Source organism: Peromyscus californicus, unplaced genomic scaffold, assembly GCF_007827085.1.
Source record: "Peromyscus californicus insignis strain IS unplaced genomic scaffold, ASM782708v3 Scaffold_9__1_contigs__length_137607984, whole genome shotgun sequence".
Taxonomy (NCBI): Eukaryota; Metazoa; Chordata; class Mammalia; order Rodentia; family Cricetidae; genus Peromyscus; species Peromyscus californicus.
In genome coordinates, this window is record NW_026294617.1 from 38,648,154 (window position 1) to 38,669,147 (window position 20,994).

Here is a 20,994-nt window from a genome sequence, read left to right on the forward strand (position 1 = left end):
TTCCCCTTTGGTCACCTAACCATGAAAGTCACGAAAATACTTAGGTGGAAAGTATCTTATCCTAAAATTCTGTAGTATTATATAGCATAATTAGTTGGGCACATCATCCTCTCCTGTCAATAAACAGCATCATTACATATGCTTTAAAATAGTATTTTTGGGAAATGAAATTTAATTTGATTATTTTGTGATCAAGACAATTTGGAAAATAGAGCAAAACTTTTATTTTAAATGGTTAATTATTTTGCCAAATCCATTGAAAATAATACATTCTGTTCATCTGAAATCTGTTTAATTAAGAGAGCATTACTCTGAGGCCAGGAAGCCATTTCTTGAAGTGCATATGGTCCTTGTGTTTGGGCAGAAGAATGAAGATATAATTAGATATTTGATTATCAGTTGGGATCCTTCAATTCTAATGACTTTTATCATTTTGGTATCAATGAATTTTTTTACTAAACACATTATATTTGGGAATGACTCTATTAGCTAGCTTAGTTTTTTTGGTCATAGTAATTTAGGTTGTTTCTGTCAAAAATATCTTTCAAAAATAAGCAGTCTTGGGCATTGTAAATATTAAGCAAGAAGAAGGTTGTGTCTTATAATTCAAGTATCTGCCAGTTTTGAAAGAAGAGGAAATAGTATATTGTGAACTCTGTGCTACTGGAGAACAAATATTCCCTTCAGAAATATGTTGTCTTTTTTTCTTGATTTGTAAGAAAGGGTACTGTCATTTAGGCATAGTTACTGATAAAAAGAAGCTGCCAGTTTTCCTGTCCTAGTAACACATTCTCTCGCCATATGCACATCCATTCACTATTCTAGCACAAGGCTTACTATTGATGGAACATTTGTCTGAGTTACTTCCTGAACAAAATTAAGGGATTATAGTGAGAGATTCAGCTGAGAGATGCCATGATCAATAGCAAGTTTTGAGAGTTTTCAACTTTTTAAAAATAATTTACATTTGAAGTTGTAAATGCTTGCTTTCTTTTTGTTTCTATTGTGGTGTTGTTGATTCATTCATGTAGAGCTAGTAGTGCTAGAGACTGAACCCAGATTCTCCCAGTTGCTAGGCAAATGCTTTGGCATTGAGTCTTACTCCCTGTCCCTAATTCTTTGTTTTTAAGACTTGGTTTTTACTGTGTTCTCAGTGATGAGGTGGGGCATCGTGTTCCATTTATCGTGGTACATGGTGGGCTTCCACTTAAGTATTCAGATACACAAAGTTAAAGTGTGACTTCTATGTATTGTTTTATAAGGATACTTGCATGTAATTCATCTGCTCGTTGTAAGTTTTCCAGAGAAAAGAGCACATTCAGAATGCTTTTTAAAGACTTATCCTTAATTATTAAGTAATTCTGATATTCTATGCTAATTGAATCACTGTAGAAATGTCAGAATGTAAGATCAGAGGAAGGAGACCTCCAATGACCTCAGCTTCTATCATCACACACTGTGAGACATACACTTTATAAGCACACACATTTTGGCCATTATTCTTAATGTTTTTTTTTTTTTGAAGAAATCAAGATGGCTTTGAGCAGACCTTAATTTGGCCAACTCCATTATTTCCTCCTGAGGATGTCTGTCTGAGAAGATATTTTCTATGGTGGATATACATGCTGTGGTTTTAAAGAGACAGGCTTCTAGTTTCTTAATCAACTAGGTCCCTTTGCGCATGATGTAATACCTGGGAAAAGGAAGTGATTGATCTGGAGGATGTTCTTTTAAGAGCTCAGTTTACAGGGGACATGGCCTGTTCAATTCTCTGCATTTATGCTAAAAATAAAGACAGTTGGAGTTCTGGAAAGGGTTCAGTTGGTTCTTTTCTATCCAATGAATATGCCCTTCAGGGAATATATATTAGGATAATTTTTGGTTTGGGTCTCAGATCATTAATGTTACTCACAAATATGCAATGTGAGGATGCTTAAATACTAAGTTGAAGGAGTAGAAATCCACTGTCAACTTTAAGTATTTCATACATATTCATAGGTTGAGTTGCTCCTTACCTGATAAATTCACTGTTTGGGGTTTTGTCTATTTTTCTACTTATACAAAAAAATAGATATAAAGTCATGTAGCCTGCTGGAAACTTCAAAATGTCTCTCCTTTGCTGTTGGAAGGCCAATAATAGTTACTGCTATTTTCCGGATAACTTAAGGAAGTCAGTGAGGTCTTCTCCCTGTCGAACCCATCCCAACTCCTTGCATGCTGCTGTGGAGTGGCTCCATTACCTCTCTCTCCATCAGGACCTTGCTTCCTGGGTCAGTCCCCCAAGCACACCAGTGGCTGACTAGCTTCAAGGTCCTCACTTCTTCTTCCCCATGCGCTGTTTTCCTGAAATTTCTTTCCCTGTCCTTGGGTAAGGCAGTGTCCTTGTCTTCCCTGTTAATCTAGACAGTGGCCCATTGTTTCCCCCCCCCTCATCAATAATCTGCTCTGTAAACTTGCTGCCCTTTGAAGGCGTCCTTGTTTGTGTCATCATTGGAAACAAGAGTTTGCTGTTTATTACTCAAATCAAGTGTTCTTTTTTAAACTCTTCCTGCTCAGCTTCTAGTAAACCTGAGTCACTTCTCTGCCACCCCTGCCCCTCACTCCTTTCCTAGCAGCTCTTAATTCAACCCACTGCTTCCTGCTGTGCTATCTGTACAACCACTCTGGAGAAACTCCTCTTTTGCGGTATACACATGTTTTTAGTAAATAATAATAATAATAATAATAATAATAATAATAATAAAAAGTAAAAACAGACGTGACACCTAAGCTGACCCCTTTCCTCCATTTGGTCCCTAGTGGACGGTTGGTTGATGGCCCCTATTGTTGTGTCTCCCAGCCTGATTTCTAGGCCTTGCCTGGCTAGAGCATCTTAGTAAGTAAAGAAGCACAGATGTGCATCCTTTAATGGCTTGTTCCTCTTCTCCACGGTCTCAGCTACCTTCTTTTCTCACCTAAGTAGAAAGTGGAAGTTTGGCATCTCTCTCAGGACTTAATGCTGCCCTCACTGCCTCAGCTCTGACCACCATTAGTGCCCACATCAAACCAAATACTCATTAGCCATATGCTTTCTTGTTTTCTCCTTAACGATTTTTTTCAGATTGATTCAGTGAAATCCAGTGTTACGCACATTCATTCATTGGACCCTGATGTTTGATCCTTTTCTACGTCAGGTGCCCATTAGATCCTGCTTTCTGTTCCTCATCCCCACAACTAAGGCGTTCACCACATAAACATGAACTTTCTATTGGTCTCTCACTTCTTTAACTTTCTTAGCACTTTAGCAGCCAACTGTTTCCTACAAAACCATGATTTTTGTCTTCTTTTCTTCCCTTCAATCCTCCATTGCCATGTTTGTTCTGTATTCTACTGACTTCCTTTTTGCTTGGTGTGCTCACCAAGTATTAAGGGCCAACTTGGTGCTTACTAAGGAGAATAATGGTGGACTCAGAAAGACAACCATTAATGCCAAAGAACAACAACCTAGAAAATCAATGATTTCTGTTTGAGGAACACTCCAAACTCTTCTTCCCCTTCCTAGTCTGTGTGTGCTGAGGACACTGATGGACTCCTAACACTCTACTTGTAGGCAGATGTCAGCAATTGAGAGCTTGCATTTTAGGTGGCAGGAAGAGCTTAAGCAGGTCTGTGGGAAATGTTGATTAATGCAGTACAGTGTGGACTCTGGTGTGTGTGGAGGAGTGGGAGTCTAGCATGTGAGCAGCGAGCACCATATATATATATATATATATATATAGTGCTCTCTCTATATGTATATGTATATGTGGTGCTCTAGGGCATTGCATGTGCGCATATGTCTCATTTATTTTCACAATAAATAGAAGATGGCATTACCCTCTTCTTCAGAAGAAGATTCTGGTACTAGGAACTAGGTTTTTTTACCCAGGATTATGGAGTTTGTTGAATGTCATGACTAAGATACATCCCAAGCTCTCTCAGCCCTAAGCGTGTGGCTGTCCTGAGTTCTTATTAGTATATGGATATTTTATCTTTCACCATCCGTGTTTGGACCTCTTTAGGTCTGTTTGGACAATTGTAACATTAAGAATTAGCAGAGGGATATAGAAAGATAAGTGAACAGGAAATGCAAATGTGTATTATTTCTAGTCCAGTGTCGTTGAATTGTAGCCTGAAGGCAAGTGTGTAAATGACAGAAGTGGAGAGTGAACATGGTGCTTCCTCACCAGCTGCAGAAGCATGGTGTTTGTTACTGTATGAAGAGAACATACAGAATTCTGTGGGTAACACTGCAGTTCCCCACTTCTGAAGGGTTTGACTGTGGCTAATGATAAACATATGCAATTTTCTTCCCCAGGGAGGAGTTCTTTAGGATAAGAGGTGAGTAGGAAGGGGATGCCTTAGTATGGACAATGTTGTACAAAGAGTAACAAAAAGGGAGATATATTGAAAGATCCAACTGAAAAATAAATAACTTCATTCAGAAAATGGAAAACAAAAGATGTCAAGGAGAAATTAGCATTGAAAAGTTTGAGCCAATCCTAGGAGTTAGGCTACCCCTTGGACAGTTACAGCTGGCTAAGGGTAATTCAACTCAGTGCTAGATTTATGTTTATTACTCGGTGATTCAGTAATTTATTTTCTCACAAGGAAGAAACAGTAGAGCTTGGATTTGCCATGATCATTGGAGGAGTCAGGTCTAAATGGAAGAGTGACAGTGAGTGTCTCAGATTATGTATTTCTAGCTACTTAGCTTACACCTAGTGATCTTTACACTTTACTTTTTCTATCATCTGCAAATAAATACTAATATCTTATATAGTAATGTTGAAGTAAGTGTAGTATCTTTTTCTGAAGGCACTTGAAGGCCCTAGCAAGATTTTTCCCCTAAATATAAAACACACACTATTGCTGTATATCTAAGACCAAGCTCACTAAGGAAATGGTATTTTTCTTAAGGAAATAGTATCATCATTTTATGCCATGTTCAAATTTAGATAATGAAAAATCTTTCAATAGCCAGAACTTACTCTGTAGGGTACGCCCACATCAAATGCTTCAGGTCAGCTGGCACTTTATTATTTTTTACTTTAGCATGTTCCAAACTGGACAAACAGGGGTGGTGCCGGTGGAGGTTGAGGTGAATTGCAGAGCAGGCCGATGCCACCCCCACAAGCAGGCATGGAGAGGCTGTGATTAGTGTGTTTCAGGAGTACACAATGTACCCCCAGCCCTGCAAACCGGCTTCAGAGGCATTTGCTGTTTTTCAGGACGAATCTTCAAGTCATGAATGTAACCAGCGCACAATCCTTCTCTATGGAGTCGGGAAAGAGCGTGACGAAGCCAGGCATCAGCTGAAGAAGATTACCAAAGATATCCTGAAAATCCTAAACAAGAAGAGCACCACGGAATCAGGGGGTAAGGAGCCTCAGTGCCCTGGCTCCCGTTGCATTTGTTTGTGTTCCCTGTTCTCACAGGCTTTATCAAAGTGGTCCACGTCACTGTCACCAGTGCTTCCTCTCTTGAATGACTGTCACACTGAAATATGAATAGGCACATTTACATTGTAAGGTCTTGTGTTCATTTCTAGCAGCCTTCCTATTAATTCACCACCGTCGGTAGGTAGATACAGTATGTTTTGTACTTTCTCCTGTGTGTACCATGTTTTCTGTGGTCATCCCCGTGGATGATGTACTGAATAATGAGATGAGGCACTACCTGCAAACAGTCCTTTCTTGGCATCATTTTATAAGCTTGTGGTTTTTTTTCTCTGTTCTCTCATATTTCACGTTGGGTGCCAATCATGGTATAGTTGATGATTTCATGTTATTCAGAAGGATAATGGCGATACTAGTCATGGCTAAGCCTGTCACCAAATAATTCCAAGTGAAAGAGGCAATTTGATCTTTAATAATGCCTTTTTGACTTAGAAATTTCTTTCCCTATTCTTTTCACATAGGTTTTTTTTCCCCCAGAGCTTTGCCCTTGTATTGTGTCATCACGTTGCACAATTGGAGTCCTCTAATTATCTACTTCATATTTGCCTAATTACTCTTTTTGAGGTTTACATCATTTTATAGTCATGGCATGGCACCATTTTATACCTTAGCACCACCACTGGTCTTTCCCTCTGTAACACTTCAATAAGATAAAGGAGGAAAGGGTTGCATTTGCCCTGTGCAGAGAGCTCACTTTCCTATTTGAGGTTTTTCTTCTTGAGAAGACTCTTCTGGGAGCCCTTCCCTTTTTTATGACGCTAACAGGGTAAACTACTAGGGCTTGCTTATGTATACTAGACTTTTCCTAAAAGTGGAAATCACTGAAGTAGATACTTTTTCTGCCATCAGTGTAGGTGTACCTGCCTGAGCAGAGCAGGACTACCTGTTTGTGTTTCAGCCTGTTTTCTGGGGCTCCAGTGTCTGGGGGACAGCATCTGAGGCTTTGGAGAACACAGTGGCCCTCATGGGTGATCTCCATCCTATCCCCTGGCTCCCTTCCCTTGCCAGTTCAGGGCCTTCAAATATACCAGCATTATGAGAAATGACCAGGAGCTGAGAAAGGGAAATGAAATTGTCTTTTGCTGGCTTCTTGTTGAACTTTAACAAGAAACTGCTCTGTCTAAGAAAACTATTTATCAGTTGTGCTGTGTTCTCTCTCTCAGAGAAAAGAGGAAATGAGTTGCGTTAGAAGATTGAATTTAGAAGCCTTGCAACTTCTAGCAAAGGACATTCGAACCAGCTTTTGGTATATACAGTTGGAATGGGGGTACGAAGTGCTGATGCCTACAAGAGGCGCAGCCATGCTTAATTCATCAAATTGATGTAGAGGACCTTTGCAGATCTCCGAAATTTCTGCTTTAGAAAGACCAAAGGAGGTTGGAAGGGGAAGGAAACAATGTGGTGTCTTTTCTGTTGAGCCTACTTCCTTCCTTCACAGTAGTGTTTTAAGGCCAGACTATTGCCTGTTCTGTCTTTGTACCAAACCCTTAAGTAGACAGTTCTTGCATATGGACTAAAAAAAGAAATGTTCCCTATTCAGCGTTTCAAAATATCAGTCACATAAACACCACTTCAAAGTGGAATCTCCAGAGGGGATTTTTTTTTTCCTTTCCTCTATTTTAATGATACTAATTTCAGATATAATGTTATGCCATCTGGTAAATAGTCTTCATTTTAAGTTATTATTTAAGACCTCATTTATATACCAGCAGTTAGCCAACTGTACTTGAGGCTAATGGAAATTTCTCCTGACAGACACACAGACACTGACACTTACCTAACTCAGCGAAATGAAGACTAGTAAGGAAAAAAACCCCAAACTCTTGGACTAGCATGTATTTTGTTGTTGGGATAACAAAACTTAGGTTTTTGAGGAACACTTGAAGATGCTTGGAGAACCAGCCAGGCTTCCCCTCGGGGATTTCTTTGGTTGTTATGAGTTGTCTTTTTCAGGTGGGGTTTTCTGTTTTCCAGGCTGGAATTTGGGGGTTTACCCTGAGCTTCTGTTCCTCTTGCTTCTGTCTCTCTCATGCTAGGATTGCAGGCTTACACCACCATGCCCCACCATCATGGATGTGATGCTAGGGATGGAACCAGCCTGTTTGCGTGCTAAGTAAGCACTCTGCCAACTGAGCTACCGCTGCTCCCCCTAACTTAAAGTGTAAATAACATTTCCAGGTCACCATCTGAAAGGTCAACGCTTTTCGAATTTAAAGGCCTATAATTTTAATGTAAAAGTTAAGGAGCAATAATGTATGTCATGAAAACAAGAAAATGGGTATGAAAAGCCTTTATATTAAAAGTGTAACCCAGGCAGTGGGGGCGCACGCCTTTAACCCCAGCACTCGGGAGGCAGAGGCAGGCAGATCTCTGTGAGTTCCAGGCCAGCCTGGTCTACAGAGTGAGTTCCAGGATAGGCTCCAAAGCTACACAGAGAAACCCTGTCTCGGAAAAAAAAAAGTGTAGTGTTACTTGTACAAATGACATTGTAATCTTTCATTTTGAACCTCCGCTAAATACCAGTATTATTCTTTCTAAATTGCAAGACTCAATTATATCTTTGCAGTTGAGCTCTTATGACATTACATATATCAGTAATGGAGCCTGTTTGCACAAATGAGCAAAGAAATGCACATTGCAAGTTGTAGCAAGGCCTACTTCCTCAAGTCTTTTGTGTTTGTTTTGGTCTTCAGAAGACTGAATTAACGCATTAACTTCATGGTTTTAAGCACTTTGTACACAAGACAATAGTCCCAACCTTTTCAGTTTTGAATGATACTAGGGAATTGAAAGCTAAATCAAAACTTGGATGTGTCAAATTAACTTACGACACATATAAGAACAGCTGTAGAGAAGACCTCATCCCATGTTTAACTAGTGCTGATGAGAGTAGATATTCTAAGAGAAGGAAGTTTCATTAATTTGTAGTTCTAATCTGAATTGTATTTGGTCTTATTTGACCGAAGTGGGATTTCAGCCTGTTTTACCAGCGCTGCTTTTATGTATGTGCCTGTGTGTGGTGCCTGTGAAGGTCCGAAAACAACTTCATGTGTCATTCCTCCAGAGCCCTCCACTGTCTGTCTGTCTGCTTGGAGACTTGGTCTTTTACTGGCTTGTAACTCAACAACTAGTCTGTACTAGCTGTGCTGTCTCTGCCTCCCGGTGCTGTATTACAGGCAGGTGTCACGGCCCGGCTAGCACTGGTTCTTAATTGTGGGTTCTGGGATCTGCACTCAGAGCCTTGTGCTTACAGGGCAAGCGGTCCACTAACTGAGCTGTCTTCCCTGCCTGATGCCCGCACTTCTTACTGAGGTATTTGTTCTGGTATCGATGTCTGTTGTATCAAATTGAAACATGACAACTAGGTTTGTTTCTGTATTTGGCTTACTGTTGAAAGCGAAGTCTACTTTTGATATAGTTTTCTAAGGCATTACATTTGCCATTAGCAAAGTATTGTGGAGTAGCATGGGATATTACTGACTTCTTATGCCTTCAGTAAAGAAATAAAACACATGTGTTGTCTGAACTAATGTTTCCCACGTGAGACTGAGTCATGGAGCTCATTCCGAGTTGCTGCTGACCTGTTAGCACACAACGCTGGTAGACAGACATCCTGTAGCCCAACCGTTAGGTTTTGCTTTCAGATTTGTCTTTGTAAATACACAGATGCAGTCCTGTTTCTAGATACTTCGTTGTAATTTTGCATTTTGTTCTTAGCTGTGAAGAAAGCAAGAGTTCCTTCAAATAAGCAAAATTGTGTAAATTTATTTATAAATAAATATTCACATATATTTAATTGACTTAGAAAAATACCCGAGGTGAGTCTAAAAGCCAGTAAAATAGCTCAGTGGACAAAGGAACTTGTCACCAAGCCTCATGACCTGAATTTAATTTCTGAAGGAGACACTTCCCACATTTTCCTCTGATCTCTCCACATGTTTCCTGGTGACTGCATATGAACACAAAATAAATAAGTAATACATAATTTTTAAAGCCTAAAATATGGCCTGTTTAATCATAGTGGGCCTTGATGCTCCCTCTCCGTGGTCATTTATTGTTGCTATTGTGTTTTAAAAGTCCCTTAATGATTAATGTTTATATAGACAATTTATGATAGCCAGAATCTAGTCATTATTCACTAGAATTAATAAATAATATTGTATATTGGAATAATGTATGTGAGAATTATTAAATTTTCAAACAGATTAAAATTACCTCCACAATGAACCAGTTTTAAAACATGATGTTGAGTGAAAGTTTCCACCCATCCAAGATGGAAGATGTCCAAATCTTTGTCCCCTGGGGGAAGCAGAGATGATTTAGAGAGGAATAGGTAGACTTTTGAGGTTTTATTTCAATATTTGGATCTCATTCTGTTTTGTGAAAACGCAGAGTATATATGCTTTCTTCTATATATGCTATACTTCAATAAAAGGTACCATAAAAAGCTGGGGACAGGGGAGGTAACTCAGTAACATGCCATGACACACATAAAAATAGCTGGGTGTGATGGAGCATGCTCTTAATCCCATTGCTGGAGGAGGGTGTGGGAGGGGTGTGACTGGATACAGGCGGATCTCTTCTACTCCTTAGCCAGTCTAGCCTACTTGGTGAGTTTTGGCCAGTCCCTAATAAAATAAAATAGTGATATCACCTGAGGGATGACACTAGATGTTTTCCTCTGGCCTCCGTACACATGTGTAATAATATGTGAACATGCACACACATACTTACATACATCCAAAATAGTATCTTTAAAAACATGAAGAGCTTGATTTTCAATGAAAAGTAACACATCTTGTGTTTATTTAGTTGGGGATGAAGGACAGAAAGCCAGGAAGAACAAGCAGGAGGTTTTTCCAACCCCGGAAACTGTGTTCACAAAACTCCAGCTCCTCTCATACTTTGATCAGCATCAAGTGACATCTCAGGTAGCCATTCCAGACTGTTTTCTCACACGTTTTGAATAGTCCTACTTCCTTAAAAGTCTCAAGCAGTGTATTTTGAGCGTTAATTTTTATAAATGTACCTTATAGACTTGGAAGCATCTCAAGCTTCATTTTTAAGTGTCAGCTTGCCTCCTTCAACATGTGTTTTTTTTTAATTTAAGTATTTTTGCTTCATGATAATCATCAATATACAAAAATAATTCCTAATGTACTTATTTTATGATATGCTGACCCAATATCACAATTGGCGAAGGAGAAACCTGTTGATGATTTAAGTAAAATATTGTGAAATTGAGAAGAAATCCATTGTTCTTCAGTTAACATGTCCGTGTGTCTGGTGATTAACACTTCCGGGTGCTTCCCCTTTGGGGTCACCAGTATATAGATTATACTACAATTTGTCTTACTTTTTTTCAAATTATAATGATAAGAATGCTTATTTGTATATGTTTTGATTTCTGTGGAAACACATTCTAATTTCTAAGTAGAATCCCATGAATTCATATGTGTTACTTTAAAAATCAAAGTAATTTATCTAACTGAAGCATCACCCAGACTATTGGTGATTTTCCTTGCTTTTGTCTGAGCAGATCTCTAACAATGTGCTGGAGCAAATCACAAGCTTTGCGTCTGGAACGTCCTATCACCTCCCTTTGGCTCACCATATTCAACTCATCTTTGATCTCATGGAACCAGCACTGAACATCAATGGACTCATTGACTTTGCAATACAGGTGTCAAAGAGACTGTGTCTTTCTCATATTTAGGAAAGCAAACCTACCAAACATTAAAGGGCTTATCTTGTTTCTTTAAATTTTCTATTTGTTGATTTAAAAATCAGGATGTCACTCTGTTGTTCAGCTGGTCTGAAACCTCCATCTGAAGTGACCTCCCTACTCAGCCTCTGAGTACCTGAGGCTCCAAACTTGTGACCTAGCTTGAATTTATTTATTTATTTATTTTTTAGATTTATTTTATTTTATGTGTGGAGGTGTCTTGCCTGCATGCATATGTGCACAATGTGTGTGCCTGGTGCCTGTGGAGTTCAAAAGAGGTCACTGGTTCTCTTGGAAGTGGAATTGCAGATGCTTGTGAGACACCATGTGGGTGTTGGATACTGAACCTGGGTCCTCAGAAAGAGCAGACAGTGCTTTTAACCACTGAATCACTTACAAGTCCCTTAAATTTATTTTCTAACTTGTATAAAAATATAAAAAAATGTAGTTTCTGGGGCACTATATGATGCTTCAAAACATGTATGTGTTATTTATATTCTTTATATCAAGTTAAACATATGTGTGTCCTCAAACATCATTTCTTGATGTTAGAAACTGTCAAGAGTTCTTTTCCCTTAATTTTGCTAGATATAGTACATGCTGTTACCTGTAATCTTCCTGCTGTGTTACATGAGAATCCCTTGCTCCTATCTAATTGAACTTAGTATCCAATGATTAAGCTTTTCTAATCGCTTCTCTACCCCAACTCTCTCTGTATTGGAACCATGTCATGCCTGTGAACATGCACCACTTTCACTGTATGAAAACTATTTCCAGCACTTAGTGTATTTGGAAGTGTTTGAGACATTGTGAGTTAACAGTTTTCCTGTTAGGTCATAATTGGTGCTAGTAACACGCCTGCCATTTAGAACTGTTTTGGCTTCAAGGGTTTTTTGTTTTTGTTGTTTTGTTTTTGAGGCCTTATTATTTTGCTTGGGGAATGATGAAATACTGTTTTTCTCTGTAGTCAAATTTCTTAGTGAAAAGCAAAAATGACTTTTAAAATAGTCCTTATAAATTCATTTGCCCCACTGTAGTTTTACACATTTTAGTCCACTTATTCCTCTGTTAATGAATAAACACTAGGCTGGCTTTTCTATTGTATACTAGCTCCTAGCTTTATAAATAAGAAAGTAGTTATTACTTGCATTACATTCAAAAGAAAAGAACAAAATCCAAAAAAAAAAAAAGAAGAAGAAAAAGAATAGTTTTGTTCTTTAAAATGACCCAGTCCAGGATTTTGGGTAACCATTTCAGCACTATTTACATCCTGGTTGTATACAAACTAGTGTCTAGACAGAAGAACATTTGTTTAAATTAGAAAGGGCTTCAAAGCAAATAGTGGCAAAAGTTGGTGTGTTTTCTGAAGCCATGGACAGAATAGTACATTAATGGTTCATTGAAGGGGTTTCCTGTTGGTTTGTGACCTACATGCTTTTCACTGGCTTTTCCTGTTGCAGTTACTGAATGAACTGAGTGTGGTGGAAGCTGAGCTGCTCCTGAAGTCTTCTAGCCTGGCAGGAAGTTACACTACAGGACTGTGCGTCTGCATCGTGGCTGTTCTCAGGCGGTATCATAGTTGCCTGATCCTAAATCCTGATCAGACAGCCCAGGTGTTTGAAGGGTGGGTATATAAGTGGTATTGTTTTTTTCTAATCCTAAAAGGTACAATTCATAATAAAATACAGTGATTTGGGGAGAAAAAAAATTGTGCTGAGTTATAAGAAATATATTTGGTTTGAAGTAGTGATTTTTCTTTTTCTTTATTCTTCTTTCATACAATCCATCCTGACCTCAGCCTTCCCTCCCTCTCTCCCCATCTCCTAGTTGCCCCCTATCTCTCTTCTCCCTGAGATCCACTCCTCCTCCATTTCCTTTCAGGAAAGAGCAGGCCTCCCAGTCATATCATCTGAATACGGCATAACAGGATGCATTAAGACCAGACACAAACACTCATTTTAAGGCTGGATGAGGCATCCCAGAAGCAGGAAAGTGGTCCCATGAGCAGACAAAAGAGTCAGAGACACCCCTACTTCCATTGTTAGGAGTCACATAAAATCCCCAAGTTAAACAACTTGGATACCATTTATTTTGACAATTTAAATGTCTTATTAAATAGTCAATGAAAACGTACCTAAAAATAGTTTTACCGAAACTATTTCCTAGAGAAGGAGCTATAAATACAAGAAGAGTGTGTGATTGCCTCTGTGTTTACTTGCTGCTCTCCTCGCCATCTCCTTGTCAGTCACAGCCCTCTTCTCTCTGCTGCATAGCAGCATGGCTTACTGACAACAGTGGACACAGCAACTGTGCATCTGTTTTCAGTTTACGTGTGAAGAATCAGACCCCAAATAAGCGTTGTAACACACTTGCACTGCAGAAACTCGCTCCTCATCGTCTTTCTGATTAATGAGAGCTGCCTGCTTGTGTCTACTAGACAAGGGGTCATTCTGCTATCACCTGTGAAGTTGGCCCGAGTCATTGCCTAGTATATCTGCAAGACTGTGTTTAAAAGACCAAAGAAATGCGAGGAGCTCTTGATAACCTCTGCACACTTCTTGTTGCCCACTCCCCACCTGCTCTCCCAGGCCCTTTCAGAAGTAAAGGCCACCTGTTTTGTTCGTTTTTTCTCCCATTTCCTCATTTGTCTGTTTTTGTCTTTCGTTTTTTTCTCTGTGACCTAACACAAACATTTAATTTGTAAGCAGTATTTCTTGAGTGCCATCATTTTTTTACAGAGGCTTTTCTTAGAAAACCAAAAAAGGTTTGCATGTATTAATAGTACATGTAGCTTAAAATCTCAAAAACCTTAAAGTGTGAGGAACTATGTGTGTATATAAGGCTGCACTTTTCTGTCATTTGACAGGTGCAGAGTTTGGAAGTGATGTGCCCAACATCACAGGACTCACAAATCTTGAAAATTTTCACAAGCATTCTTAACTGGAAGTTGATTCATTACTGTTTTATCAATACTATTCTTTTAAAACCATTCATTCAGTTTTTAAATAATAATTCATTTAATAACTCATTCATTGGTCATGAACTCATACTGAATTGGAGAAAGTATTTTTGTTTGGTTGTTCTTATATTGTTAGTTTAAAATTGTTTTAGTATAATTTATTTTGACATTTAAAATATCTTATTAAATATTCATAAAATCATATTTGGCTTAACTTTGTTATATTTTTAACCTTATGAACAATTTTTGTTGCTGTGGTGAACACCATGACCAAAATCAACTTGGGGAAAGGACTTATTTCAGTTTATAGCTTATAGCCACATCATCAAGGCAAACCAAGACAAGAGCTCAAGGAAGGGATCTGGGTCCAGGAACGGTACTGCTTACTGGCCTGCTTCTTTGGCTTGCCCAGCTAGTTTTTCTGTATGTCCCAGTACCATCTGCCTAGAGATGGCACAGGCTTCAGTAAACTGGACCCTCCTATGTAAATTAGAAGTTAAGTCTGTGTCCCCCAGGTCATTCCCAAGTGACTCAGGGTTATGTCAGGTTGACAGCTGACTCTAACTATGGCACATAGTAGGGCATTCTTTTTGCTAAAATAATAATCCCCCCCCACCATATGACTGGCAACATCAGATCACAGTTTTTATTTCTGGCAAGTGCAATCCCTACTATAAGATGAATTCAGCCATCAGTTGTATTTGTTTATTTTAGTCACAGGATAATTCTTTACTTTCTATGTCATGTTGGGAATGTTGGCTTCTATGTTGTTCTATAACCAACAGACTAAATCCTTGCTTCTCTCTTAAACTGCGTGATCATTGCATCTGGTGCCCTCTTGTATAATCATCAAGTGGCCCCGTCTGGTGACATTCCTTCAGACTGGCTGTTCCTTCATTCTCCTGGCATCCGTCTCTGATGCTGGAGAATTCCTGTCCCTAACAGGCCTGTATATGGCAGCCTGCCTCCTGCTGTTCCTAGTCTGTATTCTGAAGGGTGCAGAGTGGTCCACTATGCTCAGGGGAACCTAATCTCCCCTTTCCTTTCTCCACTCGGATCACTTCACCTGATAGCCCTCTGTACCATGAGGGTGGTGAGTTGGAAGAGTATTAAACCCTTTTCAGGGTTTGAGTCATCTGTGATGTTATTGGTGACATGTTATGCAGAGGCCTGTGTCAGATACTTGGTGGTGGTGGAGTCAGACATATGTATGGGTGGATCACAAGTGTTCCCTTCTATGCCATACTGACGTCCATGTTGTATGAACAGAGGAGTCCATGGTTTTGAATGGAGAAAAATGGCTATGGTATTGATACTTTGGAAAGAAAGGCATTATTATAAAGGATGCCTCTAAAGAGAATGGACTTTTATTTTTCACGTAAGATAAACCAGGATAAATTTGCCTGTAGTTAGGATAAACAAGAGAAATGGGATTCCAAACTGTGAATTCATCAAGTTCAGCAGATTTCCTTCATTGAAGAATTGTTTCTTTCCAAACTAGTGAACTTGGCAGTCTTTGCCAACCGATTGAATTTGTGAAAGTTTGTATTGCCCTGAACTTTTCTGCCTACCCTTTCCTTGTGTGTTCTAGTCACAGCAGCTTAAGTCCCATGTGCATCAAAGTGCTGGGGAAATCCTTTTATTACTTTTGTTTCTAACTGTCAATGATGTTTCTGAGGTTTTTTTTTTTTTAAAAAAAAAAACCTGTCTAGTATTCAGCATAACAAAAATTGATGTTTAATAACTTTGTATTTTTATGAACAACCAGGTTTCTTTTTCAGATGTCGGATACATATTTCCAAGTACTAGGTAGACGCACTCTCACTTTAAAGAATTCATCAATTACTCACATACTATCAAGGCATGTGCCTTTTTTACCCCTGTGTCTCTGTCCTCAGGTTGTGTGGCGTGGTGAAGCATGTTGTCAACCCCTCAGAATGCTCTTCTCCTGAAAGATGTATCCTGGCCTATCTCTATGACCTCTATGTGTCATGCAGCCACCTCAGAAGTAAATTTGGAGACCTTTTCAGGTGAGCAGGAGAAAAGCAACAAGACACAGACATGGCCATGTCTGTGTTTGTTAATGATCTCATTGCTGTTTACATCCTATGTACTAATATAAGTTCATCTAAAGTATTTGATCTCCTCAACTCATTTAAACAGAATACTAAAATACCTAGTGACAATAAGTATGTGATTACAGGATTATTTTTAGGTGACAAACTACACATCACCCATAAAAGGATCTCTTATTTAAGATTTCACATTCTTTTAGAAGTTTCAGATAAGCCATATTGAAGTCATGCTAAAATTTTGGTATATGTTTCTATTTTAATTTAAAATAGAATTTAAATGATAAAAGTCTAACTGAAGAGTCAGGCAGAGGTGGTACACACCTTTAATCCCAGCACTCGGGTAGCAGAGGAAAGTAGATCTCTGTAAGTTAGAGTCCAGCCTGGTCTACATAGTGAGTTCCAGGACAGCCAGGGCTACACAGAGAAATCCCATCTTGGGGGTGGGGGAGGGGGCGTCTCACAGAAGGCTCATTGAGGCAATGCTTTACTGTCACATCCTCCTTTGTTTTCACATCTCCCTTAGCAAACTTCCCAGGCTACTTTCCGCTTTAGTATTCTTTGTGCATTATAAAGTAGCAAAGTCTTCCCACTTCCTAGGGATTGATTAAGGCTCTGTACCCTTCATCTTCTACCACTTCTCAGACCAGTGTTTTGAAATTTATTTTCTCCCTTTAAAACTAGTTTACTCTTTAGCAAATCACTTCTTCAGCTGTGGATGATCTTCTAATGAAAGGCCAGCACTTCTCTAAATATCATCCAATCAACATGAATTAAAAGCAATTATTTGCCTCACCTGTTTTATTCAACTCAGTTACAGTTTGATAAATATTGATGTTTGGGACATGACAGAGATGCACCTGTGTGGATCATGAGAGGATGCTGTTAAATCTGCAGTTTGGTCATTATGTCCTTAGACTGCAACCATTATCCTGCCAAGAATTTTACTCCTATCAATTGTGTTGCTTTAGGAACATTTTTTTAAAGGAGTCCCAAAAGCTTTTAGCTTTATAAACTTTATACTTTTATCCTCTCAGAACTCTGATTCAGCTTTCATAGTGAATTAATTTTTTTGCAGTAGTTAGAGACTTGTCCTAGAACCCATTGCTGTTTGTGTAACTGTGGCTACAGTTTCTTGAGTAGAAACGGTTTGTATCTTCCCTTTGCTTTGACCTCACATGGAACATTCTTTCAGAGGTCTTTGCATGCTTGCCTCTTCATTTGTGTCCCTACTTTCTTGACTGTCTATTAAGTAGGATCCCCAATTCCTTTCACCCATTGCTTAGCATTTGTTGCTTCCATAGGCAGCAAAGGTGTTAGATATTAAGTGCCTGTTGAGGAATTTTAGATTATTAATTGTCGGAGAAGGTAATAATGTGGCAGAGGGTGTTAGGATGCCAGAAGAAATATGGAAAACATGTGAGTTATGGTTTTCTCGGCTCTTCCTTGCCTGATGTTCACTTTGCTCATAAATACCGTGAGCTCTATCTTTCATGTATGTATTGCGTTTGACCACTCTTCAGTTTCCCCATCCCTTCCATCACAGGCATCTCTTCCTTGGACCAACTTGCAGAGTCCTCCTCACTGGCTTCACTGCCTTCTCCCTCTCCTTCAGTGTGTTCTCCTCTGTCCCCAGAAAGCTCCCTTCTGGTCCTCACACCCAGAGCACTTTCTGCTTGCTGCTGCTCTTCTCTTGCTTGTGGTGCTCGGCCCAGTTTGGTGCATGTGCACCGTTACACACCATCTGCAGCCTTGCTCTCCAACAGCCTTGTTTTAAATGACAACCCATTCTCAGTCCCTCATTCTAGAAACCTCAGTATCGGCTGCTCCTCCCCCCTACATTGCGTATTTACTTATGGTTTGTCTCCTCTCTGGGATGCAAATCTCCAGAGAACTTATATTGTTCACTCTTTTATTATTTTGAAGATTGCATAACTTCTTAGTAGGCATTACTGTATTTTGACACAAGAACAATTTGTCTGTATTACCATTGCACAATTGCACTGCTGTTGAATGAAAGATTAGTAGTGTTAATAAAGGAAACTATGGAAAATGTAACCTTTGTAAAAATATCTGAACGAGTCTCAGGAAACTTTTTTCATGAGAATGGTATAACAAGAAAAATACTTTATTATCTTCTATTACTGCATTTTGAATTTTCAGTTAATATTTCTCAAAGACTATTCTTATTGAAGATGGGCTTTTTGCAACAGCCCTGGTTTTAATGGTGGCCAGCCCCTACTGCTCTGGATTTATATTTAGAAGTCTAGCAGTGGGCTAAGGTGCTCCTAACATGAGCAGGGTAGGCATCACAGATAATGTTTGCACTGTCCTCAAAAAGAAACAGGAAAAGAAGGCAGCTTTCTCGGGATATTATGTAGTCAGAGCTCTGCTTGGAGGTTAGGAAAAACATTTAAAAAGAAGCTAAATGTGAAGGGAGATTTCTGTTAATATAGTAGTAATAAAAGTTTTAATAATTTTACCTAAAACACCATAAAGTTGTGTAGGGAAGAGATTTGGGGGAAGCATAACACTAATCATTTATACGGCTGCTCAAACTCCTGTGTGCCAAGCAATGTGCTGGTTTTTCCATTGAGGTTTTGAATTGTCAGAACCCCAGGAAGCAGAAGTGAGTTTCCTTACCCACAAATATTGTTCCTGGTCATGTTTGACATATGATGAAGCCTGGACTTAGAACAGGTTTTCTGACCTCAAGGCAATCGTTGCTTTCATTACTCTATCAGGTTCTTCTGAGACATGCAGTTACAGAAGGAACATGCCTGAGTTTTTGGCTTCATTCCCAGTGTGTAGGCAGCAGAGAGTGGGAGGAATGAGAGAATAGTCTTAATGGTAGCCAGCATACTCTTAACACATAGAAGCGCCTCTTGGAGAGTGTGATAAAGGAGATAACAAGTCTAGAAAGGAAAGGTACAGAGTTTAGAGAAGTTCAGATGTCCAGCCGGAGAGACACTCCAGAGAAGTCGGGATTTGAGGGCAAAGTGGGGTGGGAATTGAGAAGCTAAAGCAGAGTTGTCTGGGCTTCTAAGATTTGGTAGATCTATGTGTTGCCCTAATAACAAGTTTCATCTGCCAGAAATTCGATCCCCCCAAAAATCCCTACTACATAGCAGAGCTCTTGAGTAGGAAAGGGATGCTGCTTGTGGATTTCCGGTTCACAGCCAGAGAGTATGAATAGGTGTGAGCTCATATGGAATGAAAACATTCCATATGAAAACTGTGGGATTACATCATCTTTTGTCTACAAAGAAGTGATGGAGAATACATTCTAATTCTCTTTTATTTCTAGTATTCCATATCTATTTAGATGTAACACACTGTAAATTCTCAGTTGATAGAGCAGGCTCTTAAAACGTTTACTTGTTTCACAGAATGACAAGAAATACAGGATACAGCCCCAACGGGCCTAGAACTTAGAGCCCTCTTCTTTTTCAAGTGCTGGGATTATAGGTGTATAATGCTATGCTCAGCTATTTATGTTTTTTTTTTCCTGTTACTGAGAAACATGTTCTACACTTTTTTGCTGTAACAGTTTCTTCATACTATTGACTATATTATCTATATGGAGAATGTGAGCTCTGTCAATGCAGGGGGTTCAACTTGACACAGCTGTGACCCAATGCCCACAGTAGGTTTGGCACAGGAGCTGCCACTGGGCATACTATACGCAAAAGAATAGGGTCTGGGGTTTACAGTTAGTATTAAAACATTGAATTTTTCCTGGTGTGCAATTGGATCCATTTTTATTCTTAAGTTATAGCACTTTATAACTGCTCTTAAGAGAGCGACAGGTGTTAGATGGCTTAGTAAATACATTGATGTTTTTAGAGTATGTACATGCAGAAAAGATTTAGAAAATAATTCAGCTTAGTAACTAAATACCTCATTTTGTTTCCATATATAAATTAAAAAATTCTTCATTGAGCAATTACTGTATCCTAGATATTGTACCCTATGCTGGTTTACAGAGAATTTGAAATTAATAATAGTAGGATGTTGATTGTCTAGGAAAGTCTTAGATTGTTGCCACTTAACATGTCCTTAAGTGAAGTGATTTTCCTGGTTGTTTTGTTCTTTTGTTTTTCCCTTTTGTAACTATTTTTCTCTATCCTTAGTAGTGCCTGTTCAAAAGTAAAGCAGACCATATATAATAACGTAATGCCTGCAAATTCCAACTTACGCTGGGATCCAGACTTTATGATGGATTTTATTGAGAATCCCTCAGCAAGAAGCATCAACTACTCAATGCTGGGCAAGATCCTCAGTGACAATGCTGCCAATCGGTACAGCTTTGTCTGCAACACGCTCATGAATGTGTGCATGGGACACCAGGACGCCGGCCGGTGAGTTTCTTGGCCCTGAGTGCATCCGTAATCAAAGAGAAGTTAATCTGGTGTTTCTTTAGTAGTTGCCTGAGCTCACATTTGCTTTTCTTTGATTGCTGATTCTTCCCCTGCTATATCTTATTAATTTTCTTAACCCAAGAAACAGTGAATTTTAGATTCTTGGTTTGGCAAGGGGTATTTTTTAGTTGTGATTCATTTTGGAAACCATATACAATTTTGAAAAGAATACTGTATTTTGATATAAACTATACTTGGGCCTACTTACTTTACATAATATCTTTAACTATTTATCTTGGTGGTACTAGGAATTGAACCCAGGATCTTGCACACGATATATACCCAGCTCAGTGTCCTTAATTTTTGATTCTTATAAAATGTAAAAGTGTAGATCAAATTT

The 20,994-nt window shown here is 39.0% G+C and overlaps 2 protein-coding genes across 12 annotated transcripts in view; one reads left to right on the forward strand and one right to left on the reverse strand.

Annotated features, from left to right (window-relative positions):
- Med12l (mediator complex subunit 12L) overlaps window positions 1-20,994 on the forward strand; it is a 341,599-nt gene that overhangs the window by 260,007 nt on the left and 60,598 nt on the right. For 8 of the 9 annotated variants that reach the window (XM_052732026.1, XM_052732033.1, XM_052732028.1 and 5 more), the window contains 6 exons: window positions 5,250-5,397; window positions 10,290-10,408; window positions 11,017-11,160; window positions 12,663-12,826; window positions 16,060-16,191; window positions 20,367-20,594. In XM_052732026.1, the coding sequence (XP_052587986.1) occupies window positions 5,250-5,397; window positions 10,290-10,408; window positions 11,017-11,160; window positions 12,663-12,826; window positions 16,060-16,191; window positions 20,367-20,594 (935 nt within the window). The remainder of the gene's footprint in view (window positions 1-5,249; window positions 5,398-10,289; window positions 10,409-11,016; window positions 11,161-12,662; window positions 12,827-16,059; window positions 16,192-20,366; window positions 20,595-20,994) is intronic. The other variant, XM_052732027.1, reaches the window with a different exon arrangement.
- P2ry12 (purinergic receptor P2Y12) overlaps window positions 1-20,994 on the reverse strand; it is a 44,544-nt gene that overhangs the window by 5,995 nt on the left and 17,555 nt on the right. The window contains exon 1 of one of the 3 annotated variants that reach the window (XM_052732037.1): window positions 5,010-5,196. The exons of the other annotated variants lie outside the window; for them this stretch is intronic. The gene's annotated coding sequence lies outside the window, so the exon portion shown is untranslated. Of the gene's footprint in view, window positions 1-5,009; window positions 5,197-20,994 lie in introns of those variants that run through there. 3 annotated transcript variants of the gene reach the window in all.